The sequence below is a fragment of the Aspergillus caelatus genome, assembly GCF_009193585.1.
Source record: "Aspergillus caelatus strain CBS 763.97 unplaced genomic scaffold BDV27scaffold_29, whole genome shotgun sequence".
Lineage (NCBI taxonomy): Eukaryota > Fungi > Ascomycota > Eurotiomycetes > Eurotiales > Aspergillaceae > Aspergillus > Aspergillus caelatus.
Window position 1 is genome coordinate 1 of NW_022475292.1, and position 26,697 is coordinate 26,697.

Sequence of the window (26,697 nt, forward strand, 5' to 3'; positions counted from 1 at the left end):
GGGGGGGGGTCGGCGTGACATTGTTTAGTATCTCAGGTTGTCAGCGCAAGGGTCGTGAATGGTACAGCATAAATTACCTCGTCCTTGATCGGATTGGATGAAGAAAGCCCTCGTCCGAACTTCTTAGGTAACAAAACCTGGGGAAATGGCGGGATGATGGAACTTTGATTTCCGGTAAAGTCGAGTCGAAAGCAAACAACGCCTCTTCTATAATTTGCGGTGAATTTGAAGCTACATTTTTCAATGTTTTCTTTATCACATTCGTCACTATGGCAATCATTAATGTCGGAAACCCACATGGGATATTGTTGTAATCCAAGCTCTACTTCTGCATCACTGACGGAAGAGCACAGGTTGAGCGTCACAAATATGTATAAGATCTTCAATCACTTACCATGACTGGTATACCTGACTTGAGTGGCGCAGGGGAAAAGGAGAAAAAAAAAAAAAAAGTTATATATTAGGAAACAACAAAAATAAAAAAAGAAATAAAATTTAGTATCAGCCTCAGCTCACATTTTGTATACGTCATAACAATCTTGACTGAACCCTGCATTAGTAGATAGAATGATTGCTAAAGCTCACCTCAAAAGACCCAGAAGTCCATAGAGGGAAATAGCCGCCTCCCTCTTACCTAAACTGTTCGACTGCCACGTGCAGATGCCTGGATATTTTCTGTTAATGACTAATTGACCTAGTATGCAGTATGAAGAAGTTGGATATTCAGAGCGAATAATTAGGAAAAAAGACCTCGTCAAGAATGGTAGACGCCATCCAATACAAATGATTTTCTAATCTCACGGCATCGACATTGTTCAATGGCTCTTCCCCATATATCGATAGAGCAAGGGAAATTTTACTTATGGGCCTCGATGAGCGAGCGCTAAGGCCTGGGAGGTAAAGAGTACGCCTCCATGTTAGGACGATACCTAGCGGAGCTGCTGGATTAGGGCTTAGGTGTCCAAGCGACTCGGATTACCGTTTCAAGCCACGAGTGAAGTTGGATAGAATGTCATGAGGTAGCAAATTAAATTTCTATTCAATATGACACATTCTATTTTGGAAAGAAAAAAGAACTGAGTGGGCTAACAAAAAAGAAGAAAACGAGTGGAAAGTTCAAGGCAGAATGTTATCATTGGTCGGAATAAAAGGCGCAGGTGGTGGTGAAATCCGAACGCGGCGACGGTTCGTTTAATTTGGATGTCTTGAGGCATTTTCCTCAACCACACATCACCAGTCGGAGAATAAGCGACAGAAAGTCGATCGCAATACTAGTAGCCCACGACTTTGGTCAAGGACTTTTGTCCACCGAGGCTCGCGTGGGTCGCATGGTTCTTGTGGCGCACCCGCTCACCTAGTTTGAGCTTGATCCAACCCTATTGAGGAAGAAAGCCATTTGACGGAAATGGCTGCGGGATTTTACTCTGCCACTACCATCACCATGATCTCAGGAACGGTAGCTGTCACGTTCGAGGCCGTTGGATGGGAAAATTCCCTCGCTGGTCGACTACAAATGAACTTGATATGAAATGGAGAGTGGCCATCCTCCTTCCGGTACCTGAGGTAGTCCATGGATTACCCAGAACGGCAATCCATCTGTCATCGAATCCTACCTAGTCTTCGAGGAGGTATCCATTTGCCATCCTTCGTGTTCGTTTTACCAACGATCTCGTCAATTCTTTCATACTGTCTTATTCTCTCATGGGCTAGTTTCATCTGGCTAGCTGCTCAGGGTTTTCTCAAGCGAAGACCCGTATCGCTTCTCTGACCAATGTCCACTCACTCTCTGGCTGATTCCATCACATTATTCTCCCGTTCCCCCTCTCCATCTGGCTAGGAACGATGGCTGCCTACACAATGCCAGAAGGATAAATACTACACAGCTGTAAGCTGATCTCTCTGCTCACAATCTTACCTCTTCTTCCTCAAACCCCCCCCTCTCTCTTGCCCATACCTTATACGACCTGGTAGCGCCTTCGAAGCTTTCCCACGTTTTGCTATCCTTGTTACTTTGCATATCGATAGCTTGCCACATATACTATGGCCGATTCGCCGTCGTCTTCAGACCCTTCTGAGAAGGATTTAGAAACGGGTGAACAACGCTTGGGTCGTCCAGAACGGAGGACAACCATCAGGTTTGATGGTACGTCATCCTCGGAGACTCAGGGGGCAACCTATCAATCCCAACAGTCTAATCGCCCCCGTTCCCCCAGCAGGGACTCGGTGAAGAGCGGGCGGAGTGGCGTGCAGAGCTCTGGAACAGCCGGTATCCCTATCGAATTCCGAACTTTGTCTATCCAAATATCGGAGGCGCAGAGAGCTACAAAAGAAGTTATAAAAGAAAGGCAAGAGAAGGAGAAGCATCCGGATCAGGACTACTTTGAGAGCTTAGACTTTCATATCCTCAACACAGACAGATTGTCTCAGCAACTCAATGTCGATTGCAGATATGGACTCAGTTCATCGGCTGCTGCTCAGCGACTCCAGCGCGATGGCAAGAACGTAATAGCACACCACCGTGAAAACTACCTCAAAAAGATTCTCGGTTATGTCTTCGGCGGTTTCTGTTCGGTGCTGTGGATTGGCGTTATTATCTTCTTCATCTGCTGGAAACCTTTGAGCGATCCACCCTCCGTTCCTAGCCTTGCAATGGCGATCTTGGTCATTATCGTTATCGTTCTGCAAGCAAGCTTCTCCGCCTTCCAGGACTGGTCTACAAAGCATGTGATGAACTCGATCCTCAATCTGCTCCCATCCGAAGCACTCGTGCTACGCGACGGAAAACAGACAAGAGTTCCTTCAACGGAGCTTGTCGTTGGTGATATAGTGTACGTCGGTATTGGCAATAAGGTCCCGGCAGATATGCGTCTCTTCCAAAGCTCGGGAGACGTTCGCTTCGATCGCGCAGTGCTCACGGGTGAATCTGATGAGATCGACGGAGCAATAGACGCTACAGACAACAATTTTCTAGAAACAAGAAACATTGCTTTCATGGGTACCAGTGTGACAAATGGAAATGCGGTTGGCATGGTGGTGCTTACTGGTAGTCGTTCTGTGATGGGTCGTATAGCCAAGATGACTGCTGGCGTCAAGGAGAAGCCAACGTTGATCCAAAAAGAGATTACACGGTTTGTTACGATTATCATTGGTCTTACTATCACGTTGGTCTTGATTATCCTATTCACCTGGGTCGGCTGGTTGCGTGTTGACCATTATTCCTTCATGAATGTCGTGGCAATGTTAAATAATGTGATGGGCTGCGTTGTTGCTTTCATACCCGAAGGCATGCCAGTCGGCGTTGCTCTCACTCTCATGATGGTTGCAAAGCGTATGAAGAAGGCCAACATCCTACCCAAAGGTCTTGCCACGGTTGAGACATTGGGTTGCGTGAACGTTATCTGCTCGGACAAGACCGGCACTTTAACTCAGAATAAAATGTCAGTCAGGTCGCTAGGGCTGCTCGATACGGCGCTTGACGTAAAACAACTTCCTAATACACAGCGAAATGAGATGTCAGAGTCCCTGAAAAGTTTACTGCGCGGATCGCTGCTGTGCAACGACGCTTTCTTTGACCCGGCGACAATTGCTCTTCCAGTCAATGAGCGAGGTGTCACGGGCAATGCCACTGATGCCGCTGTCCTACGCTTTGCCGAGTCTATCATGCCCGACGGTCGTAATCAGCTATCAGTGTTCGAAAGAATTCATCAAGTTCCCTTCAACTCGAAGAACAAATGGATGCTCACGATACATCGGGATCCCACCGATCCAGATGGGTATCTTGTCTTCGTCAAAGGTGCACCGGACGTATTACTTCCAAAATGCACTTCATATCTATCAGGCATCGATAACACAGTCAAAATGCTGGATGAGAACGCAAAAGGGCTGTTCTCGAACTTCCAAGCCGAATTGTCCCGACGCGCTGAGCGTGTAATTGTTATCTGTCAGCGACGGTTCATTCCTCGTGCTGCTGTTGGGTCTAACGACTTCAGCGACGAGGTATTGGCTGAATGCGTCCAAAATTTAACAGTTACTGGAATTTTTGGAATAATCGATCCCCCACGTCTAGAAACTGCCGAGACGGTTGCGGCTTGTCGAAGGGCAGGAGTTCGTTTTTTCATGGTTACGGGTGACTTCGGTCTGACTGCCGCAGCAATCGCAAGAGACATAGGTATCTTCAGTGGTACTGCTGAGCCAGATACCGTAGATGACCTGAAGCCCTTCAAGAACGGCGAGATTGTTGAGAAGCAGCCGGTACACTCTCGCCATAGTCTCCTCGTTGATGGCAAGCACATTCCAACCCTAAACGATTGGCAATGGGACACCATATGCAAGTACGAGGAAATCGTGTTCGCTCGAACAACACCTGAGCAGAAATATCGCATTGTAGAAGAGCTCAAGAGCCGGGACAATGTCGTTGCAGTAACAGGAGATGGAGTCAACGATGCCCCAGCACTACGAGCAGCTGACATTGGAATTGCAGTGGTCTCCGGCAGTGATGTTGCAATTGAAGCAGCCGACCTGGTTCTCCTAGACCGATTCGACTCTATTGCCCAAGCCATCCGACTAGGCCGGCTGGTGTTCCAAAACCTCCAAAAGCTGATCGCATATCTACTACCCGCCGGTAGTTGGTCGGAGATCTGGCCAGTCCTGATGAACGTATTCTTCGGCGTCCCGCTGCCTTTGAGCTCCTTCCTCATGATCATCATCTGCGTATTTACAGACCTATTCTGCTCCCTTTCTCTCATCATGGAGAAGGAGGAATACGACCTCCTCAGCGTGCCCCCTCGAAACCACAAAAAGGACCACCTAATCAACCTCAAGATATACGGTCAATCATACCTCTTTGTAGGCGTCATGGAAGCCTTCTGCGCCCACTCAATGTTCTTCCTATACATGTACAAGAAAGCGGGAATCCCCTTCCACGCCCTCATCTTTGCGTTCGAAAAGTACTCCGACGGCTTCTACGGCTACACCCAGGACGAGCTAACTAACTTCAACAACGTCGGCCAGGGTGTCTACTTCGTCAGTCTCGTCATGCTCCAGTGGGGCAACATCCTCTCTGTCCGAAACAAACGCATGTCCATCCTCCAAGCAGACCCCGTCCGCAAACAACGCCGTAACCCCTGGCTCCCCTTGTCGATGGCTATATCCCTCGTCATCGCAATTTTCGTTACCGAGGTCCCGGGATTTCATAAATTATTTAACACCGCGCCGGTCCCCATCGAGTTCTGGTTTATTCCTTTAGCGCTGGCGCTGGGGATCCTGCTTATGGATGAGCTTCGAAAGCTGCTAGTGCGACAGTTTCCCAGGAGTATAATTGCGAAGGTCGCTTGGTGATCGTGTTTTAGCCGGAGGTAAAATAATATGAGTACTATTTTTCTGGCATTTCAAATGGATGAGATATCTTCGATCCAAAAATGATGTATGAGAAAGTTCATGAAAAAGGAAATGGTAGCAATAGTGTTTATAAGTTCATGTACATGCTTGCAATTGGAATATATAATGCGAGTGACTGACATGTCACAAGTCGGATGTGAACATATGAAAGTAGATTCCAAAAGGAATATACAACCAAGTAATACCAGATACCGGTGACATAGTCTTCCATATCTCTCTCCTTTTATTGCTTAGCATATACAAAATTCATGATACGAGCCACTAATGCGAGTGTCAACTGGGCAGATTTCAAAAACATCCATGCATCATGCTTGCATAGCCAAGACTACGCCTAAAGCTTAGCATGAGTTAAGCTTTGAGAGATATTACCTAGATTAGTAGTGACTTGCAGAATTGACGTAGGAGACTGGAGACGTAGTGGACATTTATTTGTAATTACGTATGTAGACAAGTCTAAGGCAGGGATGTTCTTCCTGGTTGGCAGATGCGGCTTAGATTGCACCCTGCCGGCATCCGGAGATGTACAATTGTCCTCAGATTTGGATAATTTAAATTTTGATCCATGAGATGAATTGTAGGACATCAAGTGTAAGTGATAATTAGCTTAGTTGGCATGAAATGCCTTAAGCAGCTATAGAATAAATATATCCAATGACAAGAAGTGAAGGGAAAACGCATTAAGTCAAACGAACGGTAGGTATACATGTAGTAAAAGTAATAGCCTCGCGGCGGAAAGAGTGGCTGGATGAATTAATAAAAATAACTCCAACGGGCAAACATCTAATCCCGCACTTTGCCCGCTTCCCTAACCTCGTTCATAAATCCATCTTCGTCGCCCGCGGTCGTGAGTATCCAGTAGTCACCAACGCCGGCATTGGAGAATTGGCCACCACCGAAGCCCCCAGCAGATGTTACCGGAGCACTATGGCGCTCCTTAGGCTTGGCTCCGGCACTACGGGGGCCCCATCCAAGGATCTCTCTAACCGCGGCACGGCTCTCGTCATCTGGTTTTGTAAACCCAAACAGTTGCGCCTGCAAGCAACCAAGAACCGCCACTGCAGCTCGAAGCATGATGCGGTCTCCCTCGAATACCCAACAGTCCCAGACGCGGCTGATACGCTCGAGGTCTAGACCGTTTGTGAGGAGGGAGCGGAACATCGGTTCCCAGATCTCTTCGTCCGAGAGCTGAAGCGTCTCGGTAAGGTGTGAGGCTAGGCGAGGGAATTTATAACGAAGCGTCGCAGTCGTTAGTGTGTAAGTACGACCGATCGCCCCGCGGTCCAGGGTGAGGAAAGCAACAGGCAAGGATCGATTGAGTGCATTGGCCATTGCGAGGAATGCAGATGAAGGTGATGGGAATTGAAGGACGAGGAGAGCAGCAATTGTCTATCGCTGGTTAGCTTCAACGATGCGAGAACTTATATAGACGTGTCACTTACATGGAGACCAGTGATATAACCCACGTCACTCCGATACATAGAGTATGCCTCCAATACATCAATCAGTGATTCCCGTAAAGGGCCGCCTTCCTGGAAGAGTTTTAAATCTGGGAATGCTTTGGATGCGTCGGCTTCAATTGCCTCAAACCACTCTCGCATTCGTTTGTTACTCTCTCCTGCATCGCCATCGGCCCTTGACCGTACGTCTTTGGCGCGCTGCAATGCCTTCTTGTACGTTTCCTCGGACAAAGACAGCTCATTGCCGATGGCACGCTGCCAGGTTGTTCCTCTGCTTCGAGCAGGTACTCCACGCCACCACAGTTCACGTGTTCTGGTCTCACCTATGGCATTCTCCCAATTGGGGTAAACATAATCATCCCAGATACGCTGAAGTGTGTCTCGGGTGTTGTCCTTCTCGCACTTGGCTGAGGCAGCCTTCGCTGCCCGGCGCTTGTCTGATGAAGTGGAGTTAGTAAGTTCTGCATAAGCCGGACTGTCAGCAAATAAGAATAAGTTTACCTGCTTCCCGTGATTGCGCTATCATTCTCTTGTACTCTTTCAGATGCTTCTTTTCCTCCTTCTGATCCTTAGGAGGAAGCCAACTGGGCCGTGTTCTAGTGAGGACCTTTTCCTTTTCTTTGCTGATAGGTAAAGGATCAATCATAATGTTGGACTTTTGCAACGGGGGCAGCTCAATGGTGCCTCTAGAACCCCGCTTAGACTCCTCGCTTGACCTCAGGGATGATAAACCGCTTTGCAAGTTTTCTCCCCGCTTCCGTTCGCGCTGGTCTGCATGATGTTCTAGAGCCTCGGTGATAATCTTTGCTTCTTCCGACAAATCAGACATCATGCTATTATACGAATAAACACGCGGATTACGCGGGGAAATCTGGCCACGTTCAGGGCCTGCAGAGCTAGATCGCACGGCAGGTCGAGCAGGTCGAGATCCGCTCGGTGATCTTACGCCCGGCAATGACGCATCCTTGACAGAGTGCGATAAGGGCAGGGGCCGAGGTCCCGGACTCCGACCGTTTGGACTCGTGCTTCGAGAGGCTGGGCGATCTTCAAGAGGCCGAGGAGATATTGGGACGTTCCACAGACTTGCGTCTTCTGGTAGCTCCTCATCTGAGTCATGATATTCTTCCTCCAATTCCTTCAACGTCTTGCGGTTTGGCTGCCAAGACTGCTTTCGGTTCAAGGGAGGCCGGGCATTGGCTGGTGACAAGGATAGGCTATGAGTAGACGGCGAGGAGCCCAGATGAGATGCTGGCCGAAGGGGCGATGTGGATCGAGCACGCTGAGAGTTGGGCGTTTGCAACGGCGACTTGGTACTACCAGGGTCACGTTTGTTCCCAGACTTTGATCTCGAAATGCTGCGTGTTTGCAGACTGAGCATTCCGTTGACTTGTGCCGGGGGCTTGTGCAAACCCTTCGTTTGTTGCGTGGTAGTGGTCAATTCGCGCGTTGTGATCATCGGGGCCTTGGGTTGCATTCGTGCGGTCGATGACCGCGAAAGGCCGGGTCGGCCATAGGGCGAGGCGGCGGCATTGTTATATGCTAGGTCTGCATCGTCTTCAAGGCCAATGTCTTCAAAGTTGGATATATCCGTAAAGATACCATCGGGGCCATCGAGTTGAGAGGAGGAGCGGAATGAGGAGGATTTAGAAGATTTGGAACCGGAAAGTTCGGGCGGGGAATTGGGCGTTGTGCAAACGGTTGTCATATCGTACACACGTGAAAGTTGTTCTTGACAGATTTATCGGGACGAACAAGAAGCAGCAAGATGTTCCACTGTTACCGATATAGAGAATAGAATACCAGGTTGTGACTGGGTGGGTCGCGCAGCGAATGCCGAGTCAAAACTTGGTGGTAAGGAAATCGAGATGTAAGAAACGAAAGACGGTAGGACAGGACTTTGTTCGAATCCAGCCACCAGGAAGTATTAAGATAATAGACGATTTAACGTGACACCAAGGATCATCCGAAACCCGGTAAATATCCAGACCAGGTAGCGGTTGAAAAGGGCCGGCAACGATGTCGCTGTTTCGGTGATTCGGTGATATCGCAATGTGAGATCAGGAGACCGACTAGGACATAGGTGTTCGTCGAACACACCGAATAGGAGTCACTTAACGAAAAAGAAAGGGTAAACGAAAGGGGTGGAAGGGGGTTTGTTGAAGCGAAGGACGAGAAATGATGGGAATAAAAGAAAAAAAGGCAAAAGGAAAAAAGGACGAGGTGGGGAGAAGGAAATAGATGGGGAAGAAAGAGAAGGGGGGATGAAATGAGATGATGGAGACTTGAAGCTGCAACCGGCGTGGCCGATGGGCCTCAGGCTGCGAGGTCACCGTCTTTGGACGTGGTCTGGCCAATCCCACGACTGCGGCTGGTGCGCTGAAACTATACCAGAAAAATACCATTCCAGATGCCGATCTCTGACCAAAGGATTCCGTGCTCACAGGGCTAATAGACCAGGAGAAGACTAGTCCCAGTGGTAATCTTACTGGTTCGATACAAAACGCCACAGCCACAGTATCGTCACAGAAGCGTCATGCTGCACCGCTTATGTCGAGGAAATCATTGAAAAAACAGGGTCATCGCGTGCGGTCCAAATCAATATCGCTTTTTCTGCTGGTACATCATCGCTATTGTTGACAATTACCTTGTCGGGCCTGGAAATCAACAAAATATGTTGCCTCCCCCTTTCCTACCCCCCTTTTACGCCTGTTTGTCCAGTCATGTTGGCGTCCACACCGAAAGGTTCCGTGGTATGTGAGGTTCGTACCACGGACCCTAATCCACAGTTCTTCCAACACAATTTGGCCGTTATAGTGGAATTCTTTCGACGCCCGAGCATGCAGTTCGCGTTGTTTTAACTCTGAATCAACATTGATTGGCACAAGGTAGGTCTAATGGGCTGCTGCATGATTTTGTCCTAATCTCAGTGGTTCCCGCGACCACGATCGGAGATCTGAGACAAAACATTTGCCACACTCGCTCCACTCCTAAAGCTGAAGCTTTTTTTTTTTTTTTTTTTTTGCACAATACGATGTCTTTTTTTTTTCTCTCGCTTCTTCTATATATTAGGTAGTTCCCACCACACATGATTGAGACCCGCTAGAAAAAATAAATAAATAATAAAAATACTACCAAGTTATGGAAGAAACTACGATCTAGTGAACGGTACCCATAGGTTATTTATTGGTTACACCGTTCACGGTAAAAACCACGCATCAGTCAACAACACTAGACGATGCGCGCACTGAGAGAGTGGAGATCAACATGTAATAATCTTGCAATTGAAGGCTGGCTCAACGCTCAAGGGTAAGGCTGTGCATTTCAGTCAAAACCTCCAGCTACCATACATCAAGTTCCCCTTCTGTACTACTTGTGCTAGTCGCATAGCCTTCGCATCGGATCTTGGCCGACTGCCTTTCAACACCAGTTCTAACCAGCGCAACACAAGAGTGTATCGTGTTTGTTTGCGGCTCAAGACGAACCGGAACGCCGCTGCTGCGAGGTACTGAACTTGGGAATACTGCACAGTGCATATAGATGGCGAGGAAGATTCTACGGTTGCATCTCGCTGACCCCAGCACCGCTTGCCCTGAACGAGCCGATGTGCGAGCTGTGTTGTATCTCGGACGATCCGGATGATCACCTCGGATGAAGGGTGCGCTCGACCTCGGAGCGATCTCATATACTGATACATCTTCATAGCGGTGGTTAGGTAGTTCGCATATAGAGTTGAAAGGACCACCGTAAGTGAATTGTGGTTTGTGTCCAGGTACATAGGATGCATGAGTAGCTTGAAGGAAGCCAGCAACTTCCGGTGCAGCGTACGACCCGGGACTCGTGCAGACTCGACGGTCAGGGAATTAGAGAGGGTCTCGGCAGCGGAGTCACCTCCTTCGAGTATGCGATCATGATCTTTGTGAATCTCTAGGGTGCGAGTATCAATTAAGCTCCCGCAGTAGGGGAAGAGTGAAGTGTCAACTAGCCGAGGGATATGGGTCCCTTCAACAGCAGCGTTGAAATTGACGAGGCTCTTGGCTGGGTTGACAGAGACACCGTATGCAGGCTGTCCTTTAATCATCACCCCCAAGAAACGTTTGGCAAGGTCGGGATTCGAGGTGATCAGTAAAAAGTCGTCAACAAGACGCAGGAGCAGCGTTTCGTCCGACTGTAAAAACGCTAAAATTTCCCGCTCCATTTCTGCATAGAATAAGTTGCAGAGAATACTAGATAGCACCGAGCCCTGGGGAATACCATTACGCTGGCGGAAGTACTTCCTGCCAAGTTTCACCAGATTATTACGGACGTGCTCGTCGAGCAAATCCAGCAGTTTCTCAGTATCGTACTCGTTCTGTCCCGACGTATCCACAAAAACCGTGTTTCTTCTGTGGCTAGTTCCACCATTATTAATTGTTTCCGTCAGATGCTGTGGTCTCGCAGCGGGTGTTGCCCTGGCCACAAACTTGCGGAAAGCTTTGCTCTGCCTTGTTTCGCGCATCGGCCACATGCTGCCAAATTCATCTGGCGGCCGCATTTCGACGTGCCTGGTGAAGTGATACGCTTCTTCGGATACTAGGGCCTCAATGAGACGGACCAGTTTATCCTGAGGGATTGTATCGAAGCAAGACTGGATGTCTAATTTGACGAAATAAAAGACTGGTAGCGAGCTAACTTCATGGTAATGTAGCAGTAAGCGTTCTTTAAAAGCTTTGAGCCGCAAATGAATGTCTCCCACAGAAAATAAACACGAGCCTAGGTCGTCTTGTTTCCGCATCTTCTCGTAGTTCAAAATGCCATAGATAGGGGTGATGGCTGAGTTGATACTTGGCCCCAAGTAGCGACCTTTGCTTCCAGCCCATTTGCTGTTTACCAACATTCTTCGTCGTAGATTCAGAATTGGGCGAATGCCCGTTGTCTTTGGAAGGAGCCGCAAGGTCCCGTATGGCAGAGACCTACGACCGAGCATACGCTCTGCTTTGTCTGACTTCAGTTCCTCGAATGTAGAAAGCTTGAGGTCAGCCAAGGGCTGCTCAGTCAAGTGACGCCAGGTATCGTGCTGGAAGTAGAATAAACGATTACGGTGGGTTTGAGATTCAGTGACGTAAAAGTTGGCCCGTACAAGAGGTATCAAAACCGAATCGAATATGTAGTAGATAAGTTCGTGTAATATTTCGGTGCGTTTCTGTAGATCAGACAATGAAACTTTGTTCTTTGGAGAATTCTGGTCGCGGACCGCCGGGGGTTCAAGCCAGGGTATGCATGTTATCTACAAGGCACTCGCATTAGCAAATTACCTCTGGTAGGATGAATACAATGTAGTCAAACCTTGATCCCCTTGCAGATTTCATGGATGCTTATGCTTTCAAACCGTCGCATGCGTACGAATCGGTCGACATGTTTGAAGATAACATTCTGATTGCTGATCTTATGTTGACCTACGCCATAAAATTGAGGCGGTATTAGGTTTCGCAGAACTGCTCGACAGAAAGCAGATACCGAAGAAGCTGGTGTTGCATAGTCTGTCAAACTGATTTTCGGTTTCATAACCTTCGCTTTGATGGCTTGACCTTGCGCTTCCTGTTGAAATGGAGCCATTAGCGTTTGTTTGGTTATATGATCAGCTGCTACATGCTGATGGGAACCTCGCAATTGTGTTATCAATGGCTCTGATGTTGATGACCCCAGTTCTGCACTTGGAGTCACAGATTGGGGATCATTGACAGGACCAAGTTTCCAGGGACCAGAGCGCTAAGACCTTAGTGTTAATTTTTATGAAGAAAGGTGGTGCCACAAACCTGTGGTGGGCAATAATAGCGTAACAACTCTCCATAAGAGCATCTCTCATGGCGATTTTGCAACTGTTGAACCAATTCTAAAGCCCTTCCTCGAAGCCTTTTGGGTACTTTTGTTGCTCCACTGCATCCACCATCAGCCATGGCAAACTTGTTTCCACAACATTGGGGCTCGTTACCTCCGCTTTTCAGACTGGGCGATCTCTTCCTCGCGAGAGAAGTAATCATTGACAGGAAGAGTAGACGTACGGGTATCAGGCAGACATGTGAACACATTGTGCAGACTGAATTGCCTGGGGAAGATGTATTTCATAACATGCACAGTCTGCGACAATGAATCCGAAGAGGAAAAGCGATTCAGGACGTCTGCCCTAACTGTCAATGGGAGGCTTATCCACATTAGGGGCTTCCAAAATACTCACGCCGGTTTGACAATCCAGGTTGAACTTGCCCTTTCGCGTCGAATGCAGGGCGCGCATAAAGCATACGTCGTCTGAAGAGCATTACGCTATTTGGTTTGGAGATATCACTCCTACAGCCCCCTGCTTTGCTTTTGGGGCTAGGATTTCCAGCAACTCCCACTGGCCGTGAAGAACTGCTTGTAGTAGTTTGTGTAACCCTAGCATTAAGAGTTTGCGTTCCAACTAGCTTCTTCACTGGTTCAAGATCTGACAGCGGAATACCTGTGTTCGAACATAAGTAATCATCCGCTAGGCCGTGGATGGTATGGCTGACCGCTTAATTGATAGTAGATGCCTTTCCGACAATCTATGGCAGTAAATACCCCACAGTCAAATAAGAGACTTGTCATGATGTCCTCCCCATTGCTCCCCAGAAGCCCAAGTATGTCGGTCCAAGGAGTGCGCTTAAGGGACTGGACATTCTTGTTCGGGAATCGTGCCACTATGCCACGAAGACTGCAGGCGAGAGTATCATTCCGAATTCTAGCTTGTATCCCGTTCGCGCGTTGAAATCCATGGGTTAAAATGTGTTTCGTTCTCTGATAAGAAAACCCGCTGCGATTGAATAGCGTCGATATGACATAATCCACAATCTGTAGACAGAGTCAGCCAAAGCCTCCGCAGCAATCACAACTGCCAGTTGGCATTTCTAGTTAAAGGTATTTATGCGCATCACCACACTGCCAGGAAGAAAAGCTCGGATAAAGATTTTGTCGGCATTGTTCAAGAACTTGTAAAATCACATATCGAATCTTACCTCTGCTTGAGGACAAGGGGGTCCAGTGTTGGTACTGGTCAGTAACGATCTATCCGGGGATGCCGTGAATTCGGCTAATTCCTGCCGTCGCTCCTGATTGCAACCAACAGTTGGTTCTTTCAGTATGCCTACTAAGGTGGTATCCAGCAATTGTGACAAGTCTTTATCCTGGTCTGCTGAACGGCCACCACTACTCGGGTCATGACTAGGCACAGACGCGATCCTTCTGCGGCGGGATTTGGAGGATTTAGGTATTCGCTCAAGGAGATACTGTCTCAGTGTCACAACCCGTTGGTAGTATATGGAGATCACTGGATGGGTTTGTTCCGATGAACCTTCACCGGGGACATTGGTGACCTTCCCTCGAGTGCTGGTCTGGAAGGATAATTGCGGTAGGTCCTCCCGTGCTTGGCCATTCTTGATGGGCCTCTTTCTTTTTTTACCCATGAATGAAGATACCTTGAATAATCAACCTTACATGGTGGTAAGCTATATTATTGATTGAGATTGATTGGTTGTGAAGCATATACTCAGTGTAAGTTGAAGGGAATCTTGGCAGACGCGACGCGCTCGGACAACGCGATCTAACCTTATCTGGATAAATTATGGCATTGCTAGGCATCGATGACCAAGTTGCCTGAGGACCTTCACATCCCGGAATAAGCTTAGATCAGCGCCGCTTTCAGCGGCAGGACAGGCTCCAGAGCAGTAAATAAACTGCACATACTATACTCTATGGCTACTACAGGCATAACAGCCTCACTAATGAGCCAATTATTATCACCATAAGAATTATCTCAACCATCCGCAATTGCAGAAGGCAACTCAAGCCAATCAAGCCCTTCCTAACGGCCTCATAGGTAAGCGTACTGGCGCATCAACGCAGCTGCGACCTTTGGAGGCACCATTACTCAGCCCATCATGACTTGTTTTCCATAGATGAGTTCTCCGTCTACGATGCCTCTGGGGATGTTGTAGACTGTGCATGTGGAGATATGGCTCTTTTACTTTAACTAGTGTGCTGTCGCTCGGGGTTAGCCCGAAGTGGACGTCTGCCATATAGATCTCGGCTCACTTGCTCTCCACCTTCCCGAGCGCCATTACGCAACGCTGGCCGCCAAGAGAAGTTACATTGAGCCAAACTGATGTGCAGCGAATAGCTAGGGCTTCTTACCCGAGGTCCGGGGAATTGCGGGGTCCCCAGGAGTTTGCAAGCCGGCGTCCCTTAACTAGGTGCCAATTGCGCTCCACGTTCGGGCTGTATGCAGCCTTGGATATTGCCTGACCATGGCCTCCCCGTATACCTCCCCAAGATCCGCCCCGTGTACCCGGCCTTTGAATCGTAACTTGTATCAGTGCGGAACATGTTCTCAGTCATTCAGCCGAGTTGATCATCTGTCCCGCCATGTTCGGTCCCGTAAGTTACCCTTCGTCACTCTCGGCTGCTGGATAGTCGAAGATTTAACGCTCGGACGTCAGACACCCAAGAGAAGCCTTACAAATGCCCAGTCTGCAGCAAGAGGTTCGGGAGAATGTGAGCTTTACTTGTCCGGGTGACTGAGAAGACAGGCAATGGAACGCTAAGTTTATTTTAGAGATCTTCTCAACAGGCATTCCTCTCTCCACAACACCGATGGTGATGAGCCTGTGTCAAAGAAGCGCCGTCGGAATGGTTGTAACAATACCATTCTTACCCGGGCATCCCAGGCATGTACTGCCTGTGCAGAGGACCACCTCCGGTGTGACGAGGAGAAACCGTGTAAACGATGCCAGCGAAGAGACATTCAGTGCAAGGTGCCCCCGAAGCAAGTAGATGAGCTTAGCGCTTCACCCACTATCCCTGAAACGCGTCATACAAGCGGTGGTGACCCAATCTCTTTTAATAATCCTACTCCCAAGCCTGACATCACCAACGACCGGCCGTATGAAATGTCTGCCAGTCCTCCAGCAGAAATTCCAGCAAGCGATATTTGGCCCCAGGTCCCGTCTCGGCATACTCCAATCGACCCGGAAGTCGATGTCTCGGCGTCACTAACAAAAGACTATCCGGACCTTATAACGCCTGACTCAGTTGAGATGTTTGCAGCTGGTCTCTCCTTGGATAATTTGAGTGGCGTTAGAACGCCAAGGGGACTGATTACCTTCGGGTTAGAAACAGACCTCGATCTGAGCATGGTTGATCTCGGCTTCTTAGAATCCTACAATTCCCGAATCCCCTTTCAGTTTGATGAGCATGAGACCCCTCCATCATTTTCCGGTTCCGCGCTGGGGGACTGTGCACCAGGTACAAGCTATAGCGCACCCAATGATCGTTCTATGCAGCGATTGCGATGGCACTTTGTCCCTGAGCCACAGGATCACGGATATGCTGAACACAGTAATCTATTACTGCCCGCCCATGCGGATCAGAACTCGACACCAAGGAACCTCATCCGTGTGGACAGTTATTCAAATGCAGAGAGCCTGGACCTTGCCTCTCGTGATAAGATTCTGAGTATCTTCCTGAGCCAGATGAAACATCCTATCTCTCAAGCCACTCTGTCATTTCCCTCCGTTGAACTGCTAGATACCCTGATCCGGTATTTTCTGACAAGTCCGACGTCAAACGCCAAATCGTGGATTCATCTTGCCACATTTACTCCAAAACAAACCCGGCCTGAACTCTTGCTTGCAATGGCAGCTATGGGAGCTGTATTAACACCAGACCCTTCACTGCAGAAATTGGGGTTTGCAATGCAGGAGGTCGTCCGTCACCAGCTTCCTGTGGTGTTTGAGAGCGATAATACTATGATCAATAACCTTGAATTGCTACAGGCATATATGCTTTGCTTAGAAACCGGCCTCTGGAGCGGCAATAATCGAAAAATGGAAATCTGTGAGAGCTCTCGCCTACCTTTGGTTACAATTCTTCGGCGTCGGGGATTATTCCATCATTCAGCATATCCACCTGTCCTCATTGGTTCAGAGGATATAAGTGATAACCTCGATAGTAAATGGCGTTCCTGGGTACGGCAGGAATCTTTCAAGCGACTCGTTTATAACTTGCTGCAGCACGATGCCCAATTGTCTATGGTTCTTTTCACAAATCCCTTGTTATCCTATGGTGAAATCTCACTTTCCATCCCATGTTCTCGCGATCTCTGGACCGCGAGCTCGGCTCAAAAGTGGAAAGAGTTGTACTGTGGACGCTTCACTATGGGCTCGACACGGATCCCAACCCTTCTGGAGTGCATTGCAAATCTTGATCTCCTCGAATGCAGCAAAGCCGTGGTAGATACAACCCTTTCATGTTTATCTATACTTTGCGCCATGTGGGGAATGGTTTGGGAATATCGACAGTTCAGTATTTTGTTGGCGGCGCAATCCCGATACTGGGATAATGGGATCCTGATGGTATCTCGCTACCAGGAGCTTGTTAAGATGCTGAAGTATTTCCATATGGGATACAAAAATGAAAGCACACTTCATTTGAATCTTATTCTGATGCACATGCACATGTCGCTAGAGGATGTGCAGATTCTCGCCACGCTGGAGGATCCCAAAAAGACCTCAGAGTTTCCGCCGTCGATTCATTCCTGGTCGAAGAGCAAAGAGTGCCGACAGGCCCTCTGGCATGCCGGGCAGGTGATCCGAGAGCTCAAATCTCTTCCTTCGCAACGTCTCCGGGACTTCATGGCTGTTGCCCTATACCATGCTAGCTTAACTCTCTGGGCCTATGGCATGGCAATTGCCCATGCAACTGAAGGTAATGCCATGTCCCGGCCGGATCCCAATGGTATGGATATGGAGAACATAATATGGCTTGATGGCGATGATACCGATGGTGTGCATCGCTATATCGCTTTAGAGCGTGGCATCCCTGCTTTGCATGGAGTTCAGCCGCATATAGCCTCTGCTTCTCTAGCCGACCCTGGCGCTATTTTGGAGCTAGTTCTTCAAATAATGCATAGAAACCATTACGGTGAGCGGGAACCGCCTTTGGTAGAGAACTTGGTCCATCTGATCGAGAAATTACGGGACGTGAGCAAGTAACATGGGCCGTGTAAGAACATTCAGATGGTTTATATAGGAGCTTATAGATTAAATACCAAATATCGATAATTGAAGATATGCTTATGCCTTCTAGCAACAAGATCTATACTGCATGTACCTATATATATCTACAGTGAGAACCCAGCATCAATGACGACATTCACCCCAGTAATGGATTTGGAGTTCGCAAGGAACTTAACTTGCTCTGCAACGTCCTTTTAGGGTATTTCAAGTCAGTAAGCTGCGGTTCAATGCCGCACAGTGTGCACTATGATCTTACCTCCGGGGTAGCAAATCGTTTCAAGACATTCTTCTCGCGCACGGCATTCAGTTTTTCTTCTGGGAACTGTAGCCCCCAGTCCTACGAACATTATTAACAAACGTCAATAAAACCAAAGGAACACAGACATACCGTAAGCAAGACACCGGGTGAGACTGTATTTACTCGAATGTTTGGCGCTGCGATGGCTGCCAGGCTTTTGGCGAGATGGATAAGAGCAGCTTTTGTTACAGCATACGGCTATTGTCGCCAATATCAGCCAATACTTTTCGTATGTGCTTGTATCATCCACCGCCCACAATACTCACCAAGGAGCTACCGCTTGGCTTGACGCCAGCAACACTCGCTGTCGCAATAAACGCCCCCTGGGTCTTCTCCAGATACTTCTTGCATTCCTGGAATAAGAAAAAATGGCTCTTAACATTCATGTTAAAGCACCGATCCCAGTCAGCCTCGTCGTCGGCCTCGTCAAGATTTGCAAAATCTGTCATTCGTGTCCAGCCAACATTCGACACCACGATGTCCAAACGGCCCATTTCCTGAACCGTTTGGTTCACCAACCGACGAATATCAGCTCTATCTGCCATGTCTGCTTTTAGAGCCTGGAATCGAGGGGATTCTGTCGACAGAGTATCATTATCTCTCAAGGCATTCAATTCTTGAATGAGCCTTTCTGCGGGCTCTGGGTTGGATCCATAGTTTAGAATAATGTTGGTATCGCCGTCGGCGGCGAGCGCATGAGCGACGGCGGCCCCAACGCCTCGCGATGCCCCAGTTATCAGTGCGACTTTCGGAGACATTGTTCTCAATAAACTGCACATGTTTTTACGGGACCGGGATGCGTTGACGAGCCTATAAGATATAGGTGTAGTATTCAAACGATCGGGTGAACCCTCCTCCACCTGCGGGCGAGACTATCGGCTCCACTTGGAGAACCCTCATCTCCAAAGTGACCAAGGGATTTAAGAGTGAATTAACCATGAATCTTTGTCGGGTACAACACCTAATCCGTACTTGATCATTTCCACTCTGCATTGCACTCCCACATCCGCCTGAAGCATAAATCAACCTATACCAAAAAAAAAAAAAAATGCAAGACAACGGCCTCCGCCCCATCAACCGCGTGATTACCGATCACGACGCCCAAGGGACTACCAGATTTCAGGATAGGATCCCTGAACCGCTCAAATGGCAGCAGCTAGCCAACGGCGCCCGCTTCTCACTCGCCTACGGGACGAACGAGGTCCCTGTTAACTTGAGCGGCGAGAAGGATCTTGATGTTTATGGGTCGTTGCTGAAAGATCTCCCGGGGGTTACGATTCCTGGAGGCACGGTCTTGCGTGTCGTGGACATGAACCCTGGGGCCATTTCGCCCATGCATCGGACTGTGAGTCTGGACTACGGGGTGGTGCTCGAGGGAGAGGTTGAGCTAGTCTTGGACTCGGGAGCGACGAGATTGCTCAAGCGAGGCGACATTGCGGTTCAGCGTGGGACAAACCACGCGTGGAGGAATACAAGTGAGACCAACTGGGCTCGGATGTTATATGTTCTTCAAGAGGCGCAGCCTTTGCAGGTCAATGGGGCTACACTGGAGGAGGACTATGGGGGTGGAATGGATGATGTCAAGCCCTCGAAGTGAAGGAGGCGAGGATGGGGAATGGAGTATTCGAATCAAGTACAATAAACTAGATCAGTTCAGTTAAGCCAATACAATGTTAGTCCTTTTATATAAAATGATTCGTTTACTCTTCACAATAAACGCCGTTTCGTTTAGTTTGTTGCGGTTGGAACTCTTTACGGCACGGCATGCCCTGAAATCGACAAACTAGCTGTAACAGACTCAGTAAAAACCTTCCATTCAGCTACAAGACCTCAAGCTAAATCGACGCAGATGACAAGCGCTCCGACTTCCGGGCTATTTCGGACTTCTGTCCGACCTCTCTTCATCCTGTCGACATGCCCATTCGGAGGTGGAGCCGGTGGAGGAATATACGGTACAGTACAAGACGAGCATCATGTCTCGCTCATAAGAAACAGATAAAGCCCACATTATACTCAGAAAGAAAATATTAAGCTATATACCGACCTAAAACCATTTTACTTTTTCCCTTGTGCTATTACCACCACCACCAATATGCCTGCCCGCCATCTGAAATCAAAGTCAAATACCTTGGCCATCTCCACGACTCAAGTCGATGTCAGCTCAGTCGTCAAGGGAGTGATAGACGATGTCCGACAGAATGGCGATGCAGCCGTACGAAAGTACTCTGAGAAGTTTGACAAGTGGTCACCGGCTTCGTTCAAGCTATCCCAGGAGGATATTGATGCCGCGATCGCGGCCTGTCCCAAGCAGACTATCGACGACATCAAAGAGGCCCAAAGGAATGTACGTGCATTTGCACAAGCGCAACGCGAATCCCTGAAGGACTTTGAGTATGAGGTTCAACCTGTAAGACCAAAGCAATCTCTCACTGGAGAATCTATTATACTAACGTTTCTTCAGGGTGTTGTTCTAGGCCAAAAGAATCTTCCTATTAACTCTGTCGGCGCGTAAGTGAAGAGTGTACATAAAAGAGATCCAGCATAAGAGTTAGTCTTAATTTAATGAACAGATATATCCCTGGTGGGCGCTACCCTCTGCTTGCATCCGCACATATGACCATCATGACTGCCAAAGTTGCCGGTGTACCGCACGTCGTGGGTTGCACTCCACCCATCGCTGGCAAGATCCCTCATGGCACAATTGCAGCCATGCACCTCGCTGGTGCCGACGAGATATATCTCCTCGGTGGTGTTCAAGCGATCGCTGCAATGGCCGTTGGTACCGAGACTATGAAAAAGGTGGACTTCATCGCGGGGCCCGGAAACGCTTTCGTTGCTGAGGGAAAGAGACAGCTCTTTGGCGAGGTTGGAATTGACCTCTTCGCTGGACCGACTGAGATCTTGATTGTGACAGACGATACGGCGGATCCTTTCACCGTTGCTACCGACATCCTCTCCCAGGCTGAACACGGACCTGACTCTCCCGCAGTGATAATTACTACGTCGGAAAGAGTAGGTCGGAAAGCCATCGAGATCATCGATGAATTGCTCAAGCACCTTTCAACTGCGGACGTGGCAGGTGTTTCGTGGGAGCGATTCGGCGAAGTGATTGTTGTCGATACGATGGAGGAAGCATGGAAGTTGGCCGATGAATATGCTAGCGAGCATGTGCAAATCTTTACGAAACGGCCTCGTGACGCATTGGACAATATGACAGCATACGGAGCGCTCTTCTTAGGTGAGAAGACGTGTGTTTCTTACGGGGATAAGGTATTATTGTGTTTTCATGTTCCCCTACTACTTTCAGAGCCAGAGGGCTGATACTTTTTACTTAGGTTATTGGGACCAACCACGTGCTCCCTACCAAGAAAGCAGCCAGATATACCGGTGGTCTCTGGGTGGGAAAGTATCTCAGGACTGTGACATATCAGGAGGTGGAGAGTAGCAAGGCTAGTGGTGAATTGGGCAGGCTCTGCGGACGAGCAGCTAGAGCAGAGAATTTTGAAGGTCATGCTCGGTCTGGGGATTTACGTGCACAGAAGTATCTGAATGATCAGTATGATTGGATTAAGCTGTATCATGATGAGAATCCCAAGGCATAGCTAGGACCTACATTGTGACAGCGACTTGCAGAAGGGATTCTTCTGTAGAGCTACTAGCTATTTTATCTTATTAAATAGACCAATATAACTAATCGAATTTCCAGAAGTCTTAGCACAAATCCTTGCTCAGAGTAGAATTACGAAACTTCTTTCCTGTTCAGCGAAGGTTGGATGACTTCTGCACGATGTAGCTAAACGCACCACATTATCGGTCAGGCACCCAGGATTTCACTTGCCAATGGTGATATGGATGTCATAAAGCGCGGCACGCTCATTATCCCGAGACGCATATATGCAGCCTCGGACATGTATAGAATGTAGTAGGTATATGTCCCCCACCCCGGGTAGGTGGGCCCGAGATCGACCCCAATCCTCGGTGTTCAGTTCAATAACGATATGAGGAAACTCCTAGCATATAATAAGTCAACTGAGACATGCAACTGCTTCCCATGAATTGTTCAAGCACCAATTCTATACCAGTATATTCTGTGTCGACAACATGACCCAGCTCAATGGAACATCCATTATTCCTAATTCGAGGAGCGAGAATCGCCCCCTCAAGGTGTTGGTCGTTGGAGCCGGTATTGGCGGATTAACGGCCGCTATTGCGCTCCGTAAGCAAGGTCATGATGTACAAGTGCGTGTGATAATCTCGCCACTCTCGAAGTATGGCTTGGTGCAGGCTAACATGCGTTTTAGGTATTCGAACAATCGCGGCTGGCAACTGAGACTGGAGCTGCGCTTCATCTTGCTCCGAACGCGAATGGAATCCTCCGACGTCTCGGAATATGTGCGGAGGAATTCGGTGCCAATGCTTTCGAGAGGGTGCGTAATCATTTCGACTCTTGTATAACGTTTCCTGGACTCTGACCCTAACGAGTTGATCTAGTTGACGGAATACACTGCAAGTGGCAAAGTAGAGAGATCTATGGAGCTCTCAGAGAATCACAACATATGGCAGCATGTTCGAATCCCTCCATAAACGCTGTCTACTTGCAGTTCCTGACTGACCTGAATTTGCAGAGATGGTTACTTGCCCATCGTATTGACCTATACAACAAGCTGAAGAGCGTGGCAACCAATGCCGAGGATGGGAGACCAGCCATTCCCTTACGGACATTAAGTCGAGTGGTAAGCGTAGATATTGAAGCCGCGCACATCACTTTGGAAAATGGTGCGCATTTTGAAGGCGATATTATTCTCGGTGCCGATGGGGTCCATTCGATGACAAGAAGCGCGATCCCGGGGGGCGACATCAAACCATTTTGCAGCGGCAAGAGTGCGTTCCGGTTCCTAGTGTCGAAACAGGCTGCCCTTGATGACCCTGTCACTGCGCCTTTGGTCAAACACCCCGGGGAGCTGTGTATGTGGTATGGAACAGATCGCCGCATTGTTATGTATCCAACCTCCCACAACTCCGTCCTGAACTTCGTGGTAATTCACCCCGAGGCTGAGTCGGCCGATCAGGCAGCCGACGGGTGGGACCAAAGTGGAAACCTCGACAGAATGCTTCAAATATTTTCATCATTTGATCCTGCAATTCTTAAACTCTTGGCAAAGGCCGACCCTGAAAGTGTGAAAGTATGGAAACTCCTAGATATGGAGTCAATTCCACGCTGGCACTCCGGGCGTTTGGCTCTTCTTGGTGATGCAGCACATCCTTTCCTGCCGCATCAGGGACAAGGAGCAGGAATTGCAATTGAGGATGCAGCTTCGCTTGCCGTCGTTCTTCCACCAGGAACCCCTGTGGAAGAGATTCCTGAGAGACTGCAGCTCTACCATGAAATCCGGTACGAGCGCGCAACCCAGGTTCAAGAATATTCTCGGATACTTGGCGAAGATCGGACCAATGGCAAGGAGCTTGATAGTGAGTAGCAGGGCACCATTTCGCTCAGTCAAGCGCACTACTGACTAACATGTATCAATAGTGTACGGATTCGTCAACTTCAATTGTGGCCACGACGAATGGGACAACTCCACGCAAAAGCTCCGTGAATGGACCTGGAAGCGCATTCCTAACCCCTACTGGCGGATGCCCATTGCCTTTGGGCCCATGCCAGGTCCTCGCCAAACACACCTCGGAGTCCCCAGAGACGGAACGAAATCCACCTTCACCACAGCATCAATCAAATTTAAGACGTCCCGAACAGTTCTCCAGAATCTATTCCCACCCGGCCGGTGTGGCTGGCGCTTTACTTCTCCCGGCACCGTCGCCTATGCGTCCTTTGCGAAGACGACGCTGAACAAGATGGAATGGCTGGGTGGCTCAGGATACAGTCACATCGGTCTTTATGTCCACGGCGTCGAATACGTCAAGAAAGACGGCTCTACCGTGAAGGGCTCGTACCTTCCCATCCTGTTTGAATCGCTGACGGACCCAATCGTCTCTGGTCGGGAAGAGTTAGGTATGCCCAAACTGTACACATCTATCGATGTCTATCGCCGAGCGACGTCCTATCGCATCCGAACTGGCTGGCAAGGTGCGCTCTGGGGCAACTTCCTTCTTGAGGACCTGGTCGAAATTGACCCGTCGTCTGCATCTGGTGGGATCAGTGGAGAGGCTGACGCTGGTATGCTGGCATATAAATACATCCCGAAGAGTGGCCGCGCGAATAAGAATGTGCCGGCGGAGGAACATGCCGTGTGGGATCCGTTCTCAGAAGCAACGCCGAAGCCCATGCCGAAAAGGGTGTACACGACCAAGAAGGCAAGTTTTCAGATTGATGCGCTGGACTGGGAACAGCTGCCCACATTGCATCATGTCATTTCTCGGCTGGCGGAAGTGCCTGTTTACGAAGTTATAGGGGCCAAGGTTGTTGAGGGTGAAGGTGTTCCGGATGTTTCTGGGGCGAGGCCGATCGAGTAAATGATGTTATCTTGTTTTTAAACGTGTTACTTGGTTGAGACTTTTTAACACTCGAGTAGACTGTCTTACATTTCCGGGTATTAGATTGAATTTTAGCATATCTAGTCTGTAGTAGTCCCGCTATCTTCATCATTGATACATTCAGTAACTTCAGTTATCCCTATATGGACTAACCGTCAACCTCATTTAATCATAACGCAACTTGCAGGCAGAGATCCAAAACAACCCCATCAACCTCCCCTTCTTTTGTTGAATTATTATTTCCCAGACAGTCTTCACTGTTTACTCTTTAAAAATAACAAACACTGAACGGAGCTCCTATCGAGTAGGTCCATGATCTTAGTCGAAAAACTCCTAGCTAGCACACCCGACTAGGCAAGGCAACCTTCATCTTTTAACAGAAGGGACCCTTGATAGAAGCTCATCATATTGTAAGTCGAGCTTAGTCTACAGCCGAGCCAGTTCCAGAAAACGGACGGGGCAGGCATAGGTGATGGGACCAATGACAGAATACGGAAAATTTGATAGATGAACAGTCTTCCTTCGGTCTTGATGATATCAGCATAGTTTCTAAGTAGAGGAACGGCTGTCAATGTGTAGGTCTATGACAACATTCTTCTAATCCATGAACCTAGCGAACTGCTGATGATATTCCAGACAGGAAAACAGAATATATGCATGTTTAGTCAATGAAAAGCCCACCAGATGCAACAATATGTGCTCCATTGATCCATCTTGCACGCTCCTCACATAGAAATGCAACCGAAAAAGCGATCTCTTCTGGCTCTGCCATTCTCGGTCCAACCGGCGTTTGGTCGATAATCGGCTGCAGAATCTTCATCTGGTCTTCACCGGCAGCCGCAAAGCCCTCAGTCTTCGTAGGACCAGGACTGACAGCATTAACTGTGCAACCATATTTGGGTGGCAGTTCTTTAGCCCTAGACCCACCCATTTAGTCTATACCACGAATATGCAGCAAAGGGCAAGGGCCGTAGCTGCACTTACCAGCATTTTGTGAAAGAGTCCACCATCCCTTTTGTTCCCGCATAGATGGTCTGGTTTGGTGGAGGTCCACGACCGGAAATACTGACGATATTCACAATCCTCCCACGCCCTTTCGTTAAATGAGGCAAACTTCCTTGAGTCAAGAGGAACGTACTCCGTCCATTTGTATTGACTAAGAGGTCCCAGTCTTCTAGTGTCTGTGATTCGAATGGCTTGTTCACGGCAAGCGCGACACAATTGACCACAATATCAATTCGACCCCATTTTGAAACTGCAGCATCTACTAGCTTCTGTGGAGATGTCTCCAATGACATATCCGCTTCAACGGCGATAGATGGCGAGGGCAGAGAGCCCACCAAGTTGTCTGCTTCCTCCTTCAAGTGAGCGAATGGATAGTTCACCACTGTATTGGCGCCACGGGATGAGAGCTCTCGTATGATTGCAGCGCCGATTCCTGATGAGGAACCACTGACAACTGCCACTTTATCAGTGAGGCTTTTCCCGTCCATTGTGTGATGGGAATGAGGTGCTAGATGGTTCACGATCAAACCGGTACGGCTGGAGGCTGATGAGACCATATTTGATTACCTTGCTTTGTTATCCTTGATTCTAAGGCGACAAATAAAGTCCATCTTAAGAAATGTCCCGGTGAGGGCCCGAACATCCGTGTGAAGACGCGCGTCAGAATACGTACCCTAGACAATAGAGGAAGTAGTGCCCAGACTGGGGAATAAATGCGGGGAAAGCTTATCCCCCCACATCCCGGAGTGCCCGAGACTCTAGAGCCATCCACGTCTCCGTTAGATAATTGACTTTGTACGTGCATTCATTTCGCATGTCTAGTGGCTAAATTGAGTGGGGATTCGAAAGTGAAGCCGAAATGTGTGAGGTAGAACGCTCGCCTGTCAGCTACGGTACTTCGTTGTGAACCTTTGAGTAGTCAGGGCTAGTATAGGCAATAAAACCCGGAGTAAAATGAAGAAAGACGTATATATCAATTAACTAAAAT

General features: G+C 48.6%; 8 protein-coding genes across 8 annotated transcripts; 5 read left to right on the forward strand and 3 right to left on the reverse strand.

Annotated features, from left to right (window-relative positions):
* The first annotated feature begins 1,298 nt into the window (after nt 1–1,298).
* BDV27DRAFT_123103 (cation-translocating P-type ATPase) lies at nt 1,299–5,538 on the forward strand. The gene has a single exon (XM_032065791.1). It carries the CDS (start codon nt 2,041–2,043, stop codon nt 5,335–5,337), a length of 3,297 nt encoding a protein of 1,098 aa, XP_031930947.1. The 5' UTR covers nt 1,299–2,040; the 3' UTR covers nt 5,338–5,538.
* A 386-nt stretch (nt 5,539–5,924) lies between these two features.
* On the reverse strand, nt 5,925–9,105 carry BDV27DRAFT_123104 (putative TBC domain protein). The gene is made up of 3 exons (XM_032065792.1): nt 7,356–9,105; nt 6,837–7,291; nt 5,925–6,783 (listed from the first exon to the last, which is right to left on the reverse strand). Exons 1-3 carry the CDS (start codon nt 8,557–8,559, stop codon nt 6,178–6,180), a joined length of 2,265 nt encoding a protein of 754 aa, XP_031930948.1. The 5' UTR covers nt 8,560–9,105; the 3' UTR covers nt 5,925–6,177.
* A 6,043-nt stretch (nt 9,106–15,148) lies between these two features.
* On the forward strand, nt 15,149–17,893 carry BDV27DRAFT_154489 (C6 transcription factor RegA; the record flags this gene model as incomplete). The annotated part of the gene is made up of 3 exons (XM_032071970.1): nt 15,149–15,278; nt 15,341–15,395; nt 15,457–17,893. 3 exons carry the CDS (start codon nt 15,149–15,151, stop codon nt 17,891–17,893), a joined length of 2,622 nt encoding a protein of 873 aa, XP_031930949.1.
* Nucleotides 17,894–18,021: 128 nt separating this feature from the next.
* On the reverse strand, nt 18,022–18,973 carry BDV27DRAFT_142391 (SDR family NAD(P)-dependent oxidoreductase; the record flags this gene model as incomplete). The annotated part of the gene is made up of 3 exons (XM_032069949.1): nt 18,022–18,087; nt 18,306–18,413; nt 18,482–18,973. 3 exons carry the CDS (start codon nt 18,971–18,973, stop codon nt 18,022–18,024), a joined length of 666 nt encoding a protein of 221 aa, XP_031930950.1.
* Nucleotides 18,974–19,263: 290 nt separating this feature from the next.
* Nucleotides 19,264–19,812, forward strand: BDV27DRAFT_154491 (cupin domain-containing protein; the record flags this gene model as incomplete). Its single annotated transcript, XM_032071971.1, has 1 exon — nt 19,264–19,812. One exon carries the CDS (start codon nt 19,264–19,266, stop codon nt 19,810–19,812), a length of 549 nt encoding a protein of 182 aa, XP_031930951.1.
* A 436-nt stretch (nt 19,813–20,248) lies between these two features.
* On the forward strand, nt 20,249–21,817 carry BDV27DRAFT_168872 (histidinol dehydrogenase family protein; the record flags this gene model as incomplete). Its single annotated transcript, XM_032074882.1, has 4 exons — nt 20,249–20,622; nt 20,677–20,723; nt 20,786–21,485; nt 21,551–21,817. Exons 1-4 carry the CDS (start codon nt 20,308–20,310, stop codon nt 21,815–21,817), a joined length of 1,329 nt encoding a protein of 442 aa, XP_031930952.1. The 5' UTR covers nt 20,249–20,307.
* Nucleotides 21,818–22,316: 499 nt separating this feature from the next.
* On the forward strand, nt 22,317–24,683 carry BDV27DRAFT_168874 (putative salicylate hydroxylase; the record flags this gene model as incomplete). Its single annotated transcript, XM_032074883.1, has 5 exons — nt 22,317–22,448; nt 22,517–22,642; nt 22,707–22,781; nt 22,841–23,684; nt 23,746–24,683. The coding sequence occupies 5 exons, from the start codon at nt 22,317–22,319 to the stop codon at nt 24,681–24,683; spliced, it is 2,115 nt and encodes a 704-aa protein (XP_031930953.1).
* A 682-nt stretch (nt 24,684–25,365) lies between these two features.
* Nucleotides 25,366–26,197, reverse strand: BDV27DRAFT_168875 (SDR family NAD(P)-dependent oxidoreductase; the record flags this gene model as incomplete). The annotated part of the gene is made up of 2 exons (XM_032074884.1): nt 25,366–25,621; nt 25,689–26,197. The coding sequence occupies 2 exons, from the start codon at nt 26,195–26,197 to the stop codon at nt 25,366–25,368; spliced, it is 765 nt and encodes a 254-aa protein (XP_031930954.1).
* Between the last annotated feature and the right edge of the window lie 500 nt (nt 26,198–26,697).